Here is a 21,091-nt window from a genome sequence, read left to right on the forward strand (position 1 = left end):
TTTCCCCTGCCTACATCATAGACCTCATTCAGACCTCCACTCCCTCTCGTTCCTTGCAGTCATCATCAGCTGGTCTCCAGTCATTAATCTCACCACACTGGGTGCAAGAGCCTTTTCCTATGCTCCACCCAAACTGCACCTGAACTCACTTCCCCCTCACATCTGCGCACTGGATTCCATTACCCAATTCAAAAGCGCTCTTAAAACTCATCTGTTTCAACTACCATACTCTCTCTTACTCTCTAACCATAATATTATGCTACAAATGTTCTTACCTAATGTTTTAGCTGCACTGTCAATAAATAGAAGAAAAGGAATCACACCCATAATTGATTCTAGCACACTGCAGGGAATTCCGTTCTGGCACACCCTGCAAAGTATGCATGTCCTCTAGTATGCATGTCCTCTCTGGCACACCCTGCAAAGTATGCATGTCCCCTAGTATGCATGTCCCCTAGTATGCATGTCCTCTAGTATGCATGTCCTCTCTGGCACACCCTGCAAAGTATGCATGTCCTCTAGTATGCATGTCCTCTCTGGCACACCCTGCAAAGTATGCATGTCCTCTAGTATGCATGTCCCCTAGTATGCATGTCCTCTCTGGCACACCCTGCAAAGTATGCATGTCCTCTAGTATGCATGTCCCCTAGTATGCATGTCCTCTCTGGCACACCCTGCAAAGTATGCATGTCCTCTAGTATGCATGTCCCCTAGTATGCATGTCCTCTCTGGCACACCCTGCAAAGTATGCATGTCCTCTAGTATGCATGTCCCCTAGTATGCATGTCCTCTCCCTCTTCTGTTTGGTTTGGAAACTCAACTTCCCAGCACAGCTTCTGGCCTCCTCTGGATTGTCTCATGTTTGGTTGATGTTTTTCCCTGCCTTAATGAGGGATTAAGCCACGTGGGGGGTGCGTTGTACCCCCTAGGTTCACACTGAGCCCTCACCCTCATGCACTGTAGTGGTGTAGTGCAGGTGGATTTACACATTCTGTAGGCACCACTGGTCTCTGCTGCAGCAGGATCCTGCTGTGCCCACCCCCTCCCTAGTTCTCTCGCCTACTGCCAGTGTCCTCATCCTGTCTGATGCATCATCACAGGCAAGGCTCAGTCCAAATATAGTCTCTAATAGAGAATACGTTGAAACATTACATTTTCCATAAACAAATAAACTTCTGGGTTTTAAATGCATGTTTAATACTGCATCATATAGCTGACCAATAACAGACATTTAAAATTTAGCATTTACAAGAACATGATTATCCAGTAAATAACTTCCTAGAATATGCAAGTGTGGTTGTGATTTAGAAGCTGCATTACTTGACTCGTTTGTTCCTTATTGACTCCTTTGAATGATGAAGCAGGAAAAGAATGAAGAAAAACCTGCTCTTTCTCGCTCCTGCTCTCCTCCCTCCATATGGCCCTGCCTCACCTCCCCCTGCCTCACCTCCCCCCTGCCTCACCTCCCCCCTGCCTCACCTCGCCCATGCCTGTTGCCTCCCGCACCAGATGCCTCAGTGCTGATGTGCACTTAAGAGCCGTTGCACAGCGTATCTAAAGGATGCCTTGTTCTCATCAGCACATCCTTACCCCACCGCCTAATTCCAACCCCAACCACACCCACCAAACAGTAGATGAGGCACAGCAGTCCCTCCTGCCTGTGGCTGTCAAAGGTCGGGCACCTATCCAATTTCTAGTGCCTGACATCCAGAGCCTCAGTGCATGTCACGGTCTCCCCCAGTGCTGCTCCTCTTAATTATTAACAGGCTGAATGGAGAAGGCAGCTCTGCACCTGGCCCAACTGTCCTCTGCTTCTCCCACACAGATAACAGTCAGCTCCTGTAGGGTGGAGCTTTGGAGCTACAGATCATGGAATGGAAGAGCACACCAAAGCTGTTACCCAGTTTGGCCATTTCAGGTGCATTAGCAGGGCAGACAAAAAGTAGCTTCATGAGCCGTTCATGAGTCTCCTGTGAGAATACAGCCAAGAAAGTTTTTTTTTTTTTACTTTATTAAATTTGGGTGAACACTCAGACATAAATAGGAGACTTGGTAAACTCATTTATCTCTCTCAAAGGGATGCTTTAGGCCATATTGAGTGCATTTCTTGTTCCATGGGGACACACAAGAACTGCAGAGTTTCAACAGAGAACAAACTGCAGTATTAATCCGAGCTGAATTTCATTCATCACAAAAACATGTTCAAGGTGTGCTGTTTATTCTGAGTAGTTTCTCTGTTCCCTTTCTCCATATTTGTGCAGTGGAACACTCAGTTTGAGCATTTATGTGGCTTTCATATGAACTGATTTCATACGTACTACTTAACCATTCAGATGTCTAGGCTCCATTACAGTAAATCATATTTCTACCTTTTAAATAATAAACATTTATTTGACCAGCTGAGCTGGTGACATCCAATGCATGGAAATGTCTGACCGATGTAGAAATAAGATTTGTGTTTTGTTTGCTAGCTTTCACCAGATTCTTCACTTCCACCTATCAAACAACCCCCAATAACTTCCAGCATAGACCTCAGGCATATGGCTGCCAGCCTCAAGAGGGGTGACGGAGTGATGTATATTCTTAACATAGTGAACAGTCTTTTTTCAAGGTACAAGTCAATAGCTGTCTGACTGACCTCAGTAGGATGGCCTACATTCTCCTCCAGCTGGCTGACAAAGTGCCTGGGCCATGGCTCTTTGGGACCAATAATCCCCACTCTGTATGTGCGCCATTCACTCAGAGGATGAAACAGGTGTGTTCATCCCTCCCGACATGGAAGAACAGCAGGCAAGCTATTGCTTCAGCTGTCTTAGGCATGATGGATCATAGAACAGCTAGCCGCTGATGTTCCACACCCTTTCCACAGAGAATGAACGGACAAAGTAGGAAAATGTGGTGTACGCAGTAGGCTATACACATGAGATGGCGGGAATTGCCAGACACAAGGTTTACTGTTCTGTTTATTGGTATCAAGCCACCTGGTGGTCCGAAGAGAAGTAGAACCCCCCAACCGCTCCTAACAGCAGGGGCTGTTGCTCTCTAGATGGTGGCCCACACCAATAGGAGGTAGATGTGAGGCATAGAATGTGGAACATGGTGTGCTCTAAGAATAGAACATGGTGTGCTCTAAGAATAGAACATGGTGTGCTAGGAATAGAACATGGTGTGCTCTAAGAATAGAACATGGTGTGCTCTAAGAATAGAAATGTAAATGCAGTCCATGTGATATTTAATAACAGGCTGGTTAAAATTAAATATGAGGGTCAAAGTATTATCTAGGAATCAATTGGTCTTTTTGTTACATCAGGCAAGCAGCAAATGCCTTTAAAGGTTATTTTACTACTTCAAAAGCCAGGTGATTTCTTGCGGGACAAAAAAGGAAACGATACAGTATGCTCTGATCATATGTAAGTGGCAAAAAAAATGTTTTTTTTTTTGTTTAAGATGGTAAATTTTGCACACAGTGTTTAAAAAGTGCATGCCTAGTGTTTATACTTAAAATTACTTTTTTTAAATTACTTAAATGCACAGTGGCAAAGCCACCTATTTGTTGTTCTTGTTTCTGTAATAAAACAGTTAAATAAAAATGTAAAATGTGGGAAAGAATATTTTACACTAAATGTATCTAATATTGTGTTGGTCATATTTAAATCATTCATTCCGTTTTGTTGGGGAAAAAATCGCATATTAAATCGCAATCGCAATATTTTGGTAAAAAAATCGCAATTAGATTATTTTCCCAAATCGTTCAGCCCTACACTATATCTTACAATTCTGCAGATGACAAGTTATCTACCAGGGATTATTTGCAAAGTTAATACCATTAAGCCAAACCAATAAAGACACCATGTGATATCTTTAAATCTTTTATTTAATTGTAAACGTGTAAAAAAGGGAAACATGGAACATGAAAAACAAATGTGATTGTAAAACTGGACAGAACAAGGCACGCTAGCTTGACATAGCTAACCTACCAGCTTTATCTTACCACTACGTTAATATATAATGAAGGTCCAATCATGTTTTTTTGATGCTATTACTGTATGTCAACATGCATTTCGCTAGATAACATTATAATATCATGTCAGTAAACTAATTAAATACATATATCAATATTCAAAAGTCAGGGACATTAACTTAGCATAGCAATCACTCTGCTTACCTCGATATGCTACTTTAAATTTGAGGGCGAATTATTGAAGGCTAGCAACTCCTTTTTTTGAGGGAGACAGGAAACGCATTGAAACCTCCAGGAGTCATTCTTGGGGCCTTTGAACTCGAACATATCTTTTAAATAGGGCCATGGGTGGCTCATATCAGAGGGCTCAGTTCAGGCCGACTCTGGATCCATGTTGAATAGGCAGTAGACAGGCTGAATGTTCAACTATAACAGGTAAAGCTACCGCTAGTGCTGCTGCCAAACGCGCACTCTGATATCATTGGAGTTGATAGAGCCACCTGATTGGTTTAAACTTCCAAAACAGCAACGCAATCTATAGTTTTGTGTAGGCAACATTTTGGCAAAACTATGTTCATAAAATGTAACGAGTAACAGCACATATTGTAGAAATGTAGCGGAGTAAAAGTATAGATAATAGCTAAAAAATGTAATGGAGTAAAAGTAAAAAGTATGCACTATTATTTTTACTTAAGTAAAGTACAGATACGTAAAAATGTACTTAAGTAAAGTAACGAAGTAAAAATACTTCGTTACATTCCACCACTGCTTATTAGCAGCTAGCTAGCTACTATGTGTTCAAATGGATCTTCGGCTAAAGTGTTAGCAGCAAGCTAACAATAATGGTCGAGAGCTTCAGTTAAGACCTACAATATTCTGTTTGCCCTGACAGCATTCGTGTAGCATATAAACAACAAACCGAGTCGATGTAGACATATAAAAAGTCGATGCCTTTATTCACATAAAATAGACTCCCGAGACTCCCCCATCTTGTTTTTCGATTTTTTTGATTACTCCCGCCCCTCTGAACAATGTAGGCTTCCAAATCACACACACGCCGAACTGATTGGCTCTCGGGTGGTTCTCATTTGCATAAAGTTAAATAATCGCCAACTTGGAATCGCCCAAACAGGCGGGATTCCGCTTCCCATTCAATCCCAATGAGAGCGACACGAATTCCGTCTGGTCATATGCTGTGTGTGAACGTATGGTTAGACCGGTTAGAAGCAGTGATCACATGGAGTGGTATGCATAGGAAAGCATAAACACTACTGTCAGACTGCACTGTGATAATCAGGGACATGCACAGGAGGGGGCCAAGGTTGCTCGGACAACTGCCCGTTTGCCCTCCTCGACTGAAGTTGCCCCTCGAAGGAAATATATATATGTTTTAAATAGTATTACGGCTGCAGAACTTCATGTAATCGCGGAATATGTGCGCGGGGGGAGGGGGCGTGGCGGTTAGAGATTGACCCTGACAATTTCACACTTTCAAGTGATATAGGCAGAATATGCGTCCAGGGGGAGGGGGCGTCTGTGGCGGCGGCGGTTACAAAAATGTACGTGTTGCCCCTTTTTTCCAGGGCAGAGCAATGGCCCTTCAAAATTCCTGTGCACGTCCCTGGTGATAATGGTATTCATCACACACTGTGGTTGCTGGCGAGAGGGAAACAGCAGGAGAAGAGTTATAAACTACAGGAATCTCAATGAGCAGGCAACTAAACCAGCTTCCCTTGGCACACACTGGCTGAGAACGCTAGAATGTCACCTCTAATACCTAGGTAGAGAGAGAAAGATGGGCTGCACTTCATTTTACAACAAAGTAGAACTTGCTCTGTCGCATACACACCCACACGGCCAGTCTCTCTGCATGACACTCTGCATACACTTTCCCTTGTTGCCCCACATTTCTCCTAGGTCCCTGTCCTTGATTAAAACTCTCAATATATGTCATTTTTGCCTCACAGTGTCTCTTATATATTGCTTGTAATGATAGGATGGTGGCCAGAGACACAGATGCTGTAGGATGTTCCAATTGACATGTGAAAGTAATTCAGGGTGACGTGTTAAATGTGGCCTGACTGCTGTGCTGGATGGCTGAATGATGAGTATCTGCATGAGGAGACTGAAGGAGGACAGTGTGGCTCGGGTGACGTTGTGAAGCTGTGGCGGCAGCGGTTCTCGGCTCTGCGCTGTTATCAGCTCACCCGACAGATGAGCGCTCAAGCGAGGAAAGTGGCGAAAGCACCAGCCATAGTGAGATCTCATTGGGGTCACATGCAATCTGGTAGGGTAGGAGGACTTGTTTATCAGGGAGGAGGGGAGAGGAAGTGGGCTTCTGTCTGATACACCCAGATACGGCAACTGAGCTGAAAACGCTCTTCTATGTCACTGAGGGGAAGAAGTATTTCTAGGTCACGATTGTCTTTGCCTTGGTGGGGAGCAGGTGTTGATGTTTTTTTAGGCCAACATGTAAACACTTTTATGTACTTTCAACTTTCAGCAAGCTTTTGTATAGCATGAAAGGTCATTTTGGTGATGACACATGACTATTTCAATAATGCCAGTGAACAAACTGAGACTCAGAAATGCAACTGATGCAAGTACAAGGTCAGTGCTCAAGGTCAGTGCTGTTTTGACTGTGTATTGTTTGGATTCATTTGGGCCTATGCACTCAATCAGGAACAATTTAGATGATAGTCCATGGACATGCATCTATTCCACTCTTCAGTGCTTTCTATACGTAAATGGTTGTAGTCTTCACCATGCCTGAAATACTACGTCAGCTGATGTAGTTGCTGACACTGCAAGAGCTGGAAAGCTGTAAAATTCAACTATGCAACTATGGAGCTTTGAATGAATACATTCTGTTTTTTTTTTTTACATTTTGTAATCAACTGTTTTTAGTTGACAGTGTTTTGACCTGTGACCTGTGTTCAACCAGGCAGCAGACAAAAGTGGGCCTGAAGGAGATTCCCATCTCACTCTTTCCATTTCTTTATTTTCTTTCTGTCCATCTCTTTCTTTTCTTTCCTTTCTCTATCTTTGGTTCTTTTGCCCCCTTTGCTACACACTCTCTTCTCTGCAAACTGGTTCTGTCTATCATCCTGTTCGGTCAATCATCCTGTTCGGTAGGCATATGCATGCTTATCTTGCATCACTAAGCTTCTACCTGTTTTTCTTTCCCATTGTTCCTTCAGTCTCTTTCAACATTTCTTCCATTTATTTATGAAATAACTATGTACCCTAAGTTTCTCTCTCTTTCCTCATCTCTCTCTCCTCCAGTTAGCATGAACCTGTTCACCTCTCCACTCCCTTCTTCAGCAGATCTGCAGGCAGTGGCAGCTCCAGAACTGACTCTCCGTTACCATGGTTTCCTGCACTTGCACGTCTCCCACGGCACATACAATTCACTCTTACTCTCTATTGCATGGGCACGCGACACCTGCTTCTGATTACTGGCCTCAATTGTAATCTACTGTATCAGTCGGAATTGCAGTAGATGGACGTGTGGTTGAGACACTTTCAAACAAGTATTAACCCTAACCCTTTCAAACAAGTATTAACCCTAACCCTTTCAAACAAGTATTTTTTAACCATCATTTCTATCATGCCTCTTGTGACTCCAAATCATTGCCATTCTATACACATTCATAGGTATTATTCTATTTGTTTTGTCCTTCTATCCATACACTTGGATTCATTATTATTTTGGAACTCTTCTGAAACTAGACCAGACTAATAATTTACTTCCAAAATATCATGTGCCGTATTGTTGGAGCAAAAGGTTGACATTTTCCTATTATCTGAAGGTCCCTATTTTACTGGGAAAAAAGGAAAGTTGATTTTTTTTTTTGCTTGACTGAGATTAAAATATCGTGACCTTTTCTGACCTGACAGTGTGCTGAATGTATGCTGAAAATATAATTATAATAGGATAATATCCAAATGTTGAATAAAAAGGTAAAAAAGGTTTTCAAAGTGTTTACTGTATGCACCGTCTACATATAAATCTCAAGCAATGTAGCACTGGACTCAAGCAACATAGCGCTGGACTTTGTGTCTGAAACCTAATTTCAATATAAAAAAAACCAAGGACCTCACAGTGGAAAACAAAACACATGATTTAACACAATGGTCACTGCCAATTTTGAGGTTGGGCTGTATTCCTCGTTAGTCTACGTGGAAAGAACCACAGCTTGGGTTAACCCTAACCCTTGGTAGATGCAAAGAATGCAAATTCTTAATTCTGTTGTAATCCATCAAAATGTTTTTCCTTTTTGTTTATGTTACACTCTATATTTCCACAGCCCCCTATGGAGACCTATGTTACACTCTATATTTCCACAGCCCCCTATGGAGACCTATGTTACACTCTATATTTCTATGGAGTCCTATGTTCCTCGCCCTTTCTTACTGCTCAATCAAAACCCTACAAAATAGAAGAAGACTGTGTTTTGTTTCACCACACAATTTGCCTCCATGCCTCTACATTGTAAATGTGTCCACATGAGGTTCTATTCAACCTCCTCTTGAAATATAGCTGTGTGCTGAGCCTGGGTGTCATACTCATGTTTCCATGGTAATGGGCAATAATCCCAGCACAGTCTGGCTTTGAGTGACTTGGCAGGAAAACGCCCAGAGATGCGCAGACAAGCCCAGATTCTCAGACACACAGAACTGGCACAGGACATTCCTCTAACAGGACAACACACACACACACACACACACAAAAGAAACAAGTGATGTGTTGTGAAATGTTTCTGGCAGGGCCTGCGAGGGACCTGTGTTTATTTGTGCAGTTAGATGAAGCCAGTCTAATGACCCGCAGGGCTGAATCAGCAACCTTGACCTCAGGTGCCTGGAGGATGTTCTAGGGCCATTGAAACTGAAAAAGCCATGATTAGCCAGAGCTGCTGTTTAATTAATCAATCTTCCTCCTCTTATCTCTGGGTGTCCTCCAGTGATCGAACCGTAAAGCCCTCTCTTTTGGACATGGTGAAGGCCTTTTGACTGGCACTGAACACACAGGGCTCTTGTTTAGTTGGAGTGTGTGGTTGGGTGCACCTGTGGCCAGCTGTATTATGACCTGGCAGCCTGTTGTAGCTGTAGGATGAGCTCAGACGCCCACTCTCTCAGACGCTCACTCCCCCCCACACACACACACTCTCTCACTCCGTGGCTTCAGCAGATCTGGCTTGGGGCCAAAGATTACACACTACACTGGCTGCACTGGCTAACGCTAAGATGGGTGTGTGAGTGTTCTGATCTTTGTGTTCTTGCTGTTCAGCTAATACCCTCCAGTGCTAGCACCTCTCACTTTCTGCCCTCCTGCTCTCACTACCTGCTTGCTACTCGCACCTCAGTGTGAGATCATGATCTCTCCAAACATGAGATCAGATCAACTCCAAATACCCTGATACATCCTCATGAAACTTCGCCCTAGCTGTGTTCAAGGCTGTTTCAGCCGGTGTGCTTGGGGATTCTGATATGTGTTGTGTTTACTGTTCTAGCATTTGGCAAACAATTTATTCAAAATGACTCACAGGTCAATAACAGGATACCGATTTCATCGTTGTGTTCGCGCTCCCAGGGAATTAGGTCATTACCCTAACAATTATTTGCACCTTGTCTTATTCATCTACACATGAGAATTGAAATTGTGATAACAGAGCATTGGATGTTGGTTTTTCCAGGACCATGGGCAAACGGTAACCAATATCGGGTCTGTCTTCTCAAGCACTTCTGACAGACAGGAGCAGTTTGTTTCTGCAAAACACAACTAAAATATTTTCTCATGGCCCCCAAAATGAGGATGATGTTGGATTTCTCAGCTGTTGATAATGCGAGAGTAGTCCTCTTCTGTGGTTTAGAGGAGATCAGCAAGCTGTTTCTGCATCCATTCTCTCCTATTCTAATGATACGCACCATATTCACTGATGCAGATCTCTCTGTCTTTTCTTTCTGCTGCATATGTTAACTTTGAAAGTGAACAGAGAACTGGAACATACGACATACAGCGGTAATAATAGGTGGAACTGCTGTGATTTAGCCGTCCAAGGCAAGACAGGGATAATTGCGGCAACTATACTTAAAAGGGTTGCCATGGAGACTCAGATTTAGGTGCTGTTCACTTAAACGGCATGTAGGCCCTTGTTCCTTAAGGTACAAGTTCTGAGCACACTCTAATCAAACATCCAAAGCAAGAATTGAATTAAAATTAAATTATGGAAATTTAGAAGAGAGTGGCCCTGCTGTGCAAGAGTTACTTTGCCTTACTTGCCACAGCCCTTTTCTCTGCAAACAGGGTGGATTACAGCCGTGAAATGAGGACTGCAGCCGAACTTCATCGCTCCGTGTAACCGCCTATTTGTGCTGTTTCTCTGGAGGAGTGTCGGCCCTAATGAGTCTGCTGTTGTTTCTTTCACATGCTGACTGACGGAGGTCAAGGAGGCAGGGTGAAGAGCGAGTGTGCCGTCCTTTTCATGGGTGGCAGCGGCCCCGCTGGTTGATGCGTGGAGGTAAACAGGCTCATTAGGCTCTGTGTGATTGCGGAGCTGTCTGTGCCGTGAGCGGCCTGCAGGGAGATGAGCCCCGCACCGCATGGGGAAATGAATGGCCTCCAAGGGAGAGCAAGAGGGCCTCTCAGGCTTGTTATTGTTGCTCATTTCACTCATTTCATGTTTCTCGTGCACGCACTTTCTCTCTATCTCTCACTTTTTATTCTTCTCCCACTCTCTGTCTGTCTCAAATGTTCACACCCAAAGCACTAATGCCACTCTGTCTGCCTCTCCAGAAAGTTGTGACAGAGGCAGCTTCCATGTAAGTACAAGGCTCTGGGGGTTCAGGAGCTCTCACTCTAATTTGTGTTCATCATCTTCAAGGATGTCGGCTGCGACTCAAACAACCAGGCCAGGGAATACTGTGGGATTAGAGTTAAACGAGCTAAAAAAAAAATACAAAATAAAACATGGGCGTGTTTTGGCAGCAGTCAGATGTATCGCTCTGAGGCAATGGGTTGCACTGCAATTCGCTGGTAACACTGTTTTATTACCAACAGTCAATGCTGTGAAATGAGAACTGTAACCGAACTTCGTCGCTACGTGTAACCGCCTATTTGTGCTGTTTCTCTGGAGGAGTGTCGGCCCTTAATGAGCCTGCTGTTGTTCCTTTCACATTCTGACGGAGGTCAAGGAGGCAGGGTGGAGAGCAAGTGTGCCGTCCTTTTCATGGGTGGCAGCGGCCCCGCTTGATGCGAGGTAAACAGGCTCATTAGGCTCTGTGTGATTGCAGAGCTGTCTGTGCAGTGAGCGGCCTGCAGGCAGATGAGCACTGCATGGGGAAATTAAAGACGGAGTCAACGATTCTGGAGAAAGATTGTTGATATTTGAACTTTCCTGCTACTACAACATAACAACAACTCTCCTGCTACTACAACATCACAACAACAGCATATCTGGGCAACCTAGAACCTAAGCTGAATGTCTGTTGGCAAGCAATTTAACACAAACTAGTTGGGATTAGCTGTCACAAACATTAGCAAAAGGGACAAAACAATTGGTTCTGTGAAACATACCATAACTAATGTCACCTACCTGTCCAGCAGCAAAACAGAGCAACAGCCACATCCATCTTCATGCCTTTTACCTCTCTGAGGTTAGGGTTAGGGTCTCTGAGGTCTCTCCACTATGGTAAAGCCAGATTTACGGTCCATCTCACTCTTACTGCCCCTTTCCCCCATCTCCCCTCCTCCTTCCCTTCCCTCTGTGCTGTGCACCCCCTGTTGCTGATTGCCCACTTTCGTTGTTTCACATTAACAGAGCCAGGGCTGTGTACGAACACCAGATTTGTTCCCGCACACACACAGAACAGACAGCTAGCGGACCGTGAGGAGGTATTTGCTGAATTTGACAAAAAGGGTATTGGATCAGAATAGCTGACGGTACCTTTAATGGTTTATTACTGTTGCTCATTTCATCTGTTTCTTGTGCACACACTTTCTCCCTGTCTCTCACTCTCTTTCTCCCCCTCTCTCTCTGTCTGTCTCTCCCTGTTTCAAATGTTTACACCCAAAGCACCAATGCCGCCCTGTCTGTCTCTCCAGAAAGTTGTGAAAGAGGGAGCTTCCATGTGAAGTACAAGGCTCTGGGGCTTCAGGAGCCCTAACTCTTAACTTGTGTTCATCATCTTGAAGGATGTTGGCCCTGACTCAAACAACCAGGCCAGGGAATACTGTGGGACCAGAGTTGGATGAAATCCCCCCCCCCAAAAAAGTGGGGTGTGTTTTGGCAAAAGACGGATGTATCGCTATGATGCAAAAGGTTGCACTGCAACTTGCCGGTGACACTGTTTTATTACCAACAGTGCACCTTGCCACAATGCTACACTGGTTTCAAGTAGATTAGGAATCTAAACAATCAGTTTCAACATTATTTTGGTCCTATTGTTTTTCAGGGGCTTGCTGTCACCAGTCTATAAACACCAGTGGTGATTATGTGGGGACATTTTTTTTTCAGTTCCACAGGTTGAATGGATTTCACGAAAGAGACACCATCCCATAGCCTGAGATGAACTTTATAAATATCATGTTGTCAGAGTAAAGCAGCAAATATCCCCCCTGTGAACTCTGTGTGACGGCTGTGCTGCTCTATTGGAGACTGCAAATGCCAAAAGGTCTCCTTGATGCAGTGGGCAAGCGCAATCATCCAAAAGGAACACAGGGATGAAGAGATATAGGATGACCTTTAACATCCGAGCAGGCAGAGAGGAATTAAGACTGGATGCTGTAAATCCTCTCCTGTTCTGCTGACTAGTGAGAGATCATAGTGTCCTCATTACTCCTCATGGCTAATATAGAGGATTATTTATATATTGGTTTGTTGCTTTATTCATTTATTCGCTTGTGTAAAGTATCAGGCTAATTAAAATTATTGAGCTGTAATTGTACATGAGAGGACCTTTGTGGCTTTGCATTAGACTGTAGACGCCGTGTGTTACTGACGCTCTGACAGCCATTAGGTTATGTCAGGCAGCCTCTGCTTTATTCTTTATCCAGCCAGTGGAAATTGTGTGATGGTGGATTGGGATTTATGATGGATCACTCATGGTCTTTCATAATCCACTTTTTGTAATATTCCTCAGGTCATATACATATAGAGTTTGGTATATGGGATATGATACAAAATAAGAAGTAACCAGGTGTAGATGGATTTGTAATGAAAGAAGTTTTTTCAGTATCCATTTGATTTTCAGTACAATACTGTGCAGTGTATATTAGCATCTATTCATTGCTCATTTCGTCTCATGAAAGTAGTAATGCATACATGATCCACAAGGGGTCCCCAGCGTCATAAGCTCCAGCATGTCTGTGTGGAGCTCTCCGGAGCTCCTCCCATCCAGACTCTATTTGATGGGTGTTTATGAAGTAGTCATTGGATGTCATGGTCTCTGAGAGAGTGTTTGAATCAGAGTCGACAGGTCTAAAGCTTTTGCCCCTGCCTTCAAAACAGGACTCGGCTTTCCGACCAAAGAAGCAAGGGCTGCGGGCACCCGTGAAGGAAGCCTTAGTCTGACAGCCACTGAACAAAGGGAATGAGAAACAGCTCCTCAAAGCAACATGCTCAGAAATAAAGTACACACTCACAGTAGTGTGTGGTCACACAAATATAGACTGCTGGAGGTAACCTAAGCCTCCTATTCCCTTTAACAAGCCCTAGCATCTGCTATACAGTCAAATGACTGCAGCTGTAACAATAGTCTTTGACACATACGCAAGGACCTGTTTAGCTTTTTCATAAACATGGCCTGTCACTTAGACCTGAAGTCATTTACAGATGGCTTTAATCTAAACCACTACTTGCCATGTTGTTGTATATGTGCAAGTTATGAAGTTATTCATTTTTTTATCTCTCTTTCTCTCTTTCTCCTTCTCTTACTTTCTCTCTTTCTCTCAGTAAGGTGGAAGCATCTGCCATCGAGACGGAGTTGGTGCGGGACTACCGGTTTGGGCAGCAGCAGCTGATCGAGATGTGGGGTTATGCCTGCGCCATTGCCATAACCAAGGTCTGTCACGCTCCCCCCTACCCCCTCACATCTGCACATCTCATACCCAAACATAACCCCTGCTTTTCTCAGAGGCAATAGAAACACTGAAACCATGTTCCCAGTTTTTGTTGGTCTGAGGGTACTAGCCTCAGCAGATCCGGAGTCTTGCGCCTCAATAAACATATAATATATCCAGACATCCAAAGAGATGATTCAGTAGTGAGCCACCCAGAGGGGGGGGGGGGGGTTGTGAATGGTGGATTCCTGTTGGCTGTGGTCATGGACTCCATGTGGATGACATCAGGCTTTGAGAGAACCTCTGAGGATTCGGCTGACCTACCTGGGCGCCGTCGGAACGAGACGCCGCCTCTGGCGGGAGTGTGTCGGAGCGTGACTGATGTTCACCCGACAGACAGGCATGTGAGAAGCCCTTCCTGCTGGAGGTCAACCTCCCGTCCACCCCTCTGATTATCATGACCACAACCACCCAGTCCCATTCATCACAGGCGACTTCCATTGGCCTGAGCAACCGCAGCCAAATCAGTGGCTAGAAAGACTGGAATTACATCATTTGTGTTTCTAGGAAGTGGCTGTCGTAGTGTATTATCAGCAGGAGCCTTTCTGCATGAATGGGCTACTGTATCAGTGGAATAATGGGGAAATGCTTTTAGCACCTCTGTTAATAAGAGGGTATCTTATTTTAATGGCGTCTCAGTGAAATGGTTTTCTTGTCCTTAGGCTGCATGTTTTCATTCAGGGTTTTGGATCTGAGTTTTTCTCCCTGGCCTCAATATTCCCTCATTTTCTGTCTACATCTCACCCTCATTTTCTGTCCATTTGTCCTCCCTCTCTTTCTCCCTCTCTCTCTCTCTCTCTCTCAAAGGATCTCTGTCTGTATGTGTGTGGGCGAGAGCGTGTCTACATGTGATTGAGGGTATGGAGTGGGTGTTGTGTTGCTAATTAGTGTGGATGTCACAGAGATGCTGCACCGGAGTTCTTATCGAAATAAGCTTGAGCCGCAGCCCTGGGAACCGGGGAGCTAGACGCTCTGGCAAGACCTGACAAAACAACATTCCACCAGTGAAGGAGAGGAGAACAGCAGCTTGCCTGTAAAATCGTAGGACAATACTTGAGCTGCTTGGACCACGATTAGCGCTGCTGTGAAGCGTTTTTGAAAGAGAATCCATTTTCTCCACTCCACTTTTCCTGTTAGCAGAGCTCAACTACCATCATTAATAACGGATGGTTTGTGCTAATTGCTGCAGGAAGCTTCCGGGGGAGCTGGTCAGGATGTGTCACACACACACACACACACACACACACACACAGAGACACACATACACACACACAGTGAAAGCTTCCCATTAAGACAGCACTACATTTCATGAGACGAAACTTAGAGCCTTAATGGCCCCGGATGTGATGACTCCCCGCTGGCTGAGCTTAGGAATAGTCAGCGCTCGCGCTTATATGGGTCATTGGCGGTTAAAAATAAATAAATAAATAGAGGTCTTATTCCTTCCAACCCACTGGAAGATGTCTTACGACTCTTTTAGTACGATTACAGCAAAAAATGTCTCGCCTCTTTATAAGAACTCAGTGCAGTTGAGTCGAGTAGTCAATCCTCCATCTGTATGAACATTCGTACTGATGAGGATTGACTGTTTTGTAATTGATGGTAATAACTACTCAGAATAACCACGCGTATGTGTTGAATACTTTGGCAACACTGAGCTCAACCCTTTATAGCTTATGTTAACGTGCTCCTGATATAAGTCAGATAAACTGCAACAGTAAATACATTGTCATCAGCTCATGCATGCCATACCCGATATATTTTCGGAATGTAGCTGAGGGGATGTGATGGATGTGGGGGTGTCAAAGAGGAACACTGAGATGCCAGTGCCGGGAGGGAAAATCCAAATGTCACTGACCACACAGTTCAACTCAGGAGTTCGGTGGAAAATGTGTTATTTAAAGGCAGCATCCTGTGGTGTTGTCTCTGGTATTTTCCGTTCCTGTAAGAGTTATTTTAGTGCGTTTGGGCCATGGGTGCCATGCCTCCCAGTGTCCCTGACTCGTTTTGGAGGGAGTGTTTGGCATTGATGGAGGGTTCAGCTTTCTCGCTGCATGTCCCCGGAGGGATGTGAATGCATGGCAGACTAGCTGAGGTCACTGTCTAACTGTCTCTATGTCTTAATATCTGTCTCTTCCACCTTCTGGTCTCTTTTTTTCTCACTCACTACTTATATTGCTGTTGGTTGCCCTCCCTGTTTACCCATTCCACTGCCTCTCTGCGCCACTATCTCTCAGTCTGATCCCCCCGTCAAAATACCCTCTCCTCTTGATTGTTTTCATTTCTTCCCCTTCCGCCCATCTCTGTCTGACGCTTTGCTCTCTTGCCTGAATTTCTCCCTGTTGCACCATCCCACTATCACACTGACTTCCTGTTTCCTGTCCTTCCCTGTTTCTTTTTCCCCTCTTTCCCCTCTCATCTTTCTAGGCTTTTCCTCTGAAGTCTTTCAGCAAGAAGCAGCCAACAATCCTGGTGGTTTGCGGCCCTCACCAGAGTGGCTCAGTTGGCCTTGTGTGTGCCCGACACCTGCGTATATTTGTAAGTACAGCAGCAACAAAAGATGACTGTTGGAAACACAGGGGAACGGTTACAACTTCAGGGTCATCAAGTCCAACTTAGATTTGTCCTTCTAAAACATGTATTGCACACTCACACACACACACACACACACACACACACACACACACACACACTCTCAGTGAGTCCTAAAATATGTATTGCACCCTCAGTGAGTCCTAGAATATGTATTGCACCCTCAGTGAGTCCTAGAATATGTATTGCACACTCAGTGAGTCCTTTTCTTTGGGTTTCTCTGTAACTGTGTGATAGGGAAGCAATCTTGACTCAGCGGTTTCGGAATTAAACTCTCTCTCTCTCTCTCTTTCTCTTTCTCTTTCTCTTTCTCTTTCTCTGACTCAGCGGTTTCAGAATGAAGCGCTCTTTCTCTGAAGGGAAAAAAACACCTTCACAGTTGCATGAGCATTGCTTTGGAACCAAATGTTCCTACAACTTCACCATATGTGCCCAAAATGCCAGATTTATGGAGCGTCAATAGCCAGCTATTAAAAACATATTGATGAAATCTGTTAAAGTCATAGAGGCGCTCTCCTAAGGGCTCAAGGCTAGGCCCAGGGTCAAAGGGGGGGGGGGCATATTACACTGTCTGATTCATGGAATGTATTAAACACTTTCACATACTGTGGCCCCCTTTGATCTAAAGGAAAGACGAATCAAATGTTGACCACTGCAGTTCTCTTTTCATTTTAGTAGTCCTCAAAGAGTGATTGCGTAACGCCAGTTATGTCCTGATCATTAAATTGAAACTTGTGTAATAATATTTCTTTCCAGAATTCCTGTCTCCGTAATTTCCATGAAAACGATAGACATTAAAGCTATTCAATCATTTAATCTACAGTATCTCTATCTTTCTTTCTGTTTCTATGTATGTATGAAATTAAACTGAGCATAGATGAGGAGCATTTCCCACAATGTCTTCTACCAGACCTATTAGACCGTTAATTCTAACCATCCATGTTACAGAGGCTGAGAGCCCTTTAATATGCCTCAGTTCCCTCTGCAAATCTTCTGTTTTACTCCTCAGAAAAAAATAAAGGAAGGAAGGAGGAATATCCTCAGCCACAGAGCAGCGCTACCTGTTACCTAGTTACCGCTGTTACCGCTACCTTAACTCACCTTTTCCACAGAGCACCACTACCTTAACTCACCTTTTCCATACTGAACTCACCTTTTCCCCAGTCCTCAGGCGCCTCTTCTTCTTCTCCCCCTCTGACAGGAGTATGAGCCGACTATCTACTATCCTAAGCGTTCCTCACACAGCGTGCACCAAGATATCACCGTTCAGTGTGAAAAGATGGACATCCCCTTTCTCTCATACCTGCCCACTGAGGTGAGGCACATGGAGGGACAGATGCTTCAAACAGCCATACATGAGACTGGAATGTATACTGATACATCTTGGTTCAATTTTTTTCAGGTCCAGTTGATAAATGATGCCTACAACTTGGTAATTGAAGCCATGCTGGGTCAAGACAGTGACGCCAATGATATCAAGGAGCCTTACTCCAGTATCCTGGTAACCTTGAAACAGGTCAAAATACCCATAGCCAGTGTTGACGTGCCCTTAGGTATGCCTACACTCTCTGTGAATCCAGATTTATTTACAGACTATATCATATTCTCATATCATATCCATCATATCACAATGCACATCACTGTTGTCTACAGTTTTGACTGTTTTGTACAGTTATAGCTCACAATGATAAAAGTGTTCTAAATGTATCTTTCCATATATACTCTTTCCATGTACACATTTATATCAGTACAGTGGTGAAAAGTGTCTTTACCCTGCAGGTTGGGATGCTGAAGAGGCCAGTAAGGATGGCATCAGCCCTGACGTCCTCATCTCCCTCATGGCCCCTAAAAAGTGCGCCACTAATTTCTCTGGGAAGCACTTTCTGGCAGGACGCTTCCTTCCTTATGACATACAGAAGAAATATGAACTGAATCTTCCTGAATTCCCAGATACAGAGTGTCTTATAGAACTGTAATACATGCACAAAAATATGAATATTTTCGATACACAAGGATCATATAGACTTGATTTGTATTTTATAGATTGCTTACTGTTCTGCATTGGTTCTTTAAAGAGCAGCTCTTGCCCAAGTGAGAATATGATCTTTTGACCACTTGCTCCAGAAATAATGTTTTAGAAAATGTGGTTAGTCTGAGTTGTGCAATGTTTCTTGGAAAAAAAACGTTTCAGGGTTGTTCCTCTGCTCCCTTTTTTTACGCCTACGCAAACAAAACAATCCACTGATTTTTCTCCTTTTTTCTCCTCATCACAAACTACTTATTCTCCTTATCACAAACTACTTATTCTCCTTATCACAAACTAAGTATTCTCCTTATCACAAACTACTTTTTCATTCATCAGTTTCATAACACTTTATTTTCTCCTTATCACAAACTACAATTTCATACATCAGTTTCATAACACTTTCAGTGACTACTGTACCTCCTGTTGAAGCTGTCTGATCTTAAACTCAGTTTGTTATTGTGCCGATGTGCACACATTAGTGACTTTTTCAGAAAACTGCACTTCCTCGCTTCATTAATCCCTCATCATATTCAACTGTTGCAATACCGTGGCGGAATGTACAAATTTAGTCTGGTTATTTAACTTGGAGGACAATTTTACACAGTTGCAATGCCTTCCCTCATTCCATTGCAAGGGTGGAAGGTATACTCAGTCAAAACACTGACTGGAGTGGTGCCACCGGTATGTTCCAGGGTGGAGCTCAACAACAAATTACTTTGTCTTGCAAGCTTGCTGGATGTGGTTCCTTTCTGTTGCATTTAGCTCTTTCTGTTAAGACATGAGTTGAGAGACAGCGGTGTGTTCACTTTTGCCTAGCCAATGCTTCAAATGATAGTATTAGTTTCACTCCTGATCAATGAAAAGTACATAATTCCATAGTTTAAAAAAAAATCTCACAGGTTCCTATTATGACTTCATATTATACTTTCTATTGGGTGAGATTCTATTTGGGTAAAAGTAGCTATATTTCTTTTCTGTCATGTATTTATTTATTCAAAGATTACCAGTGAGAATATTTTCGGTAATTGAATGGCACCCTGTAAGGCGGAATGCACTCTACAATATGGATATCCAGATTTCCAAGGTCTGGCCAATGGGCCGAAGGGGTTTAACAGACGACTTATCTCATATCTCACAACAAAGGACTCATTGCATACTGTAACCACAATCCCACAAAGGGCTTCACACATCTGGGTAAATAGGCCTCATCACCTACTAAGAAAGAGTCAACTCTGTCAAGTGGTTCCCACACTGGTGAGGTCGACCCCCGCCACCTTGGCACAGAGCTGACCTAGGAACACCTAAACTATCTGTAAATGTATATGAATGTAACATGTTTGGTCTTGAATTGATCCTTACAATGGGCAGACTGATGCTGTGCATTACAATCTCAAGTATCTGCACACGATTGTGTTTTTGAGAAGAATCTCAGTACTTTAGCTCCGCATACTAATCAGCCTTCCTGACACCTTGGTATTCAACTCCAGTCAGCTTCACTGGGCTAAAGTGTGCTACTCCAGTCGATCTATCATTGGCTTCAATGGGCTAAAGTGTGTTGTTATTGGTTTGTGGCAGATGCATCGAATTGGTTTAAGGATAAATAAAGTAATCTTGTAACATTTGGTCACTTTTGCGACTCTTTTACTTTTCTCTTCTCTTTTTCTCTTCTCTTATCTTTGGCTCTTCTCTTTGACTCTTCTTTTCTCTTTGGCTTTTCTCTTCTCTTTGACTCTTCTCTTCACCCTTGCTCTCTGGATCTCTTCTTTGGCTTTCACTCTCTCTCTCTCTCCATCCTTTGCCTCTCTCCCCTTCTCATCTCCTTTATCTGATTCACTCACTCATTCAGGTTAGGTTTTTTTTTTTCTTTAAATATGATGCATTTAAGGTATCAGGTTTATGTGGTCATTGAAGTATATTCGGTCTAATTGGCATCCAACCTGTTTTTTCAATTGTTACTATTTACAGTTGTACTCATCCATTTGGTTTTTACTGTACATTCAGTTTGACTGATACTTGTAATATTTAAGCTTATCGTTGTTACTTACTGGATAAACTGTTCATTCACTAACTATTAATTTAAGTCCTTCTTAACCATGCCATTAAATTGTGCTACTATCTTATATTGGAGGTAATTCAATAATTTCACTCTAATGAATTCTACTGTCCAATAATGTTCAGACACATATACACCTTCCAGACTGGCGTTTTCCATCTTCGGTAACATGTTGGCTGCTTATTTACACTGGCTGTTGATAGACTTAAATGTTACTTTTTTCATTTTTGATTGAAACTACTGTATCTCTTTAGTTCAATGGCTGTTTGCTCATGAACAGTTAATATCTCTGAATCAAATAAAATTTCTCACTTTAAATTTACTAATGGTTTTGATTTG

General features: G+C 43.3%; 1 protein-coding gene across 1 annotated transcript in view; it reads left to right on the forward strand.

Moving 5' to 3' along the window:
- Positions 1 to 21,074, forward strand: part of yjefn3 (YjeF N-terminal domain containing 3) — a 30,742-nt gene extending 9,668 nt beyond the window's left edge. Inside the window, exons 2-6 of the mRNA XM_031574776.2 lie at positions 13,915 to 14,023; positions 16,509 to 16,619; positions 17,875 to 17,988; positions 18,076 to 18,226; positions 18,453 to 21,074. Of these exons, the coding sequence (XP_031430636.1) occupies positions 13,915 to 14,023; positions 16,509 to 16,619; positions 17,875 to 17,988; positions 18,076 to 18,226; positions 18,453 to 18,649 (682 nt within the window). The 3' untranslated portion in view covers positions 18,650 to 21,074. The remainder of the gene's footprint in view (positions 1 to 13,914; positions 14,024 to 16,508; positions 16,620 to 17,874; positions 17,989 to 18,075; positions 18,227 to 18,452) is intronic.
- Positions 21,075 to 21,091: the final 17 nt, after the last annotated feature.

The sequence above is a fragment of the Clupea harengus genome, chromosome 10 (genome assembly GCF_900700415.2).
Source record: "Clupea harengus chromosome 10, Ch_v2.0.2, whole genome shotgun sequence".
Classification (NCBI taxonomy): domain Eukaryota; kingdom Metazoa; phylum Chordata; class Actinopteri; order Clupeiformes; family Clupeidae; genus Clupea; species Clupea harengus.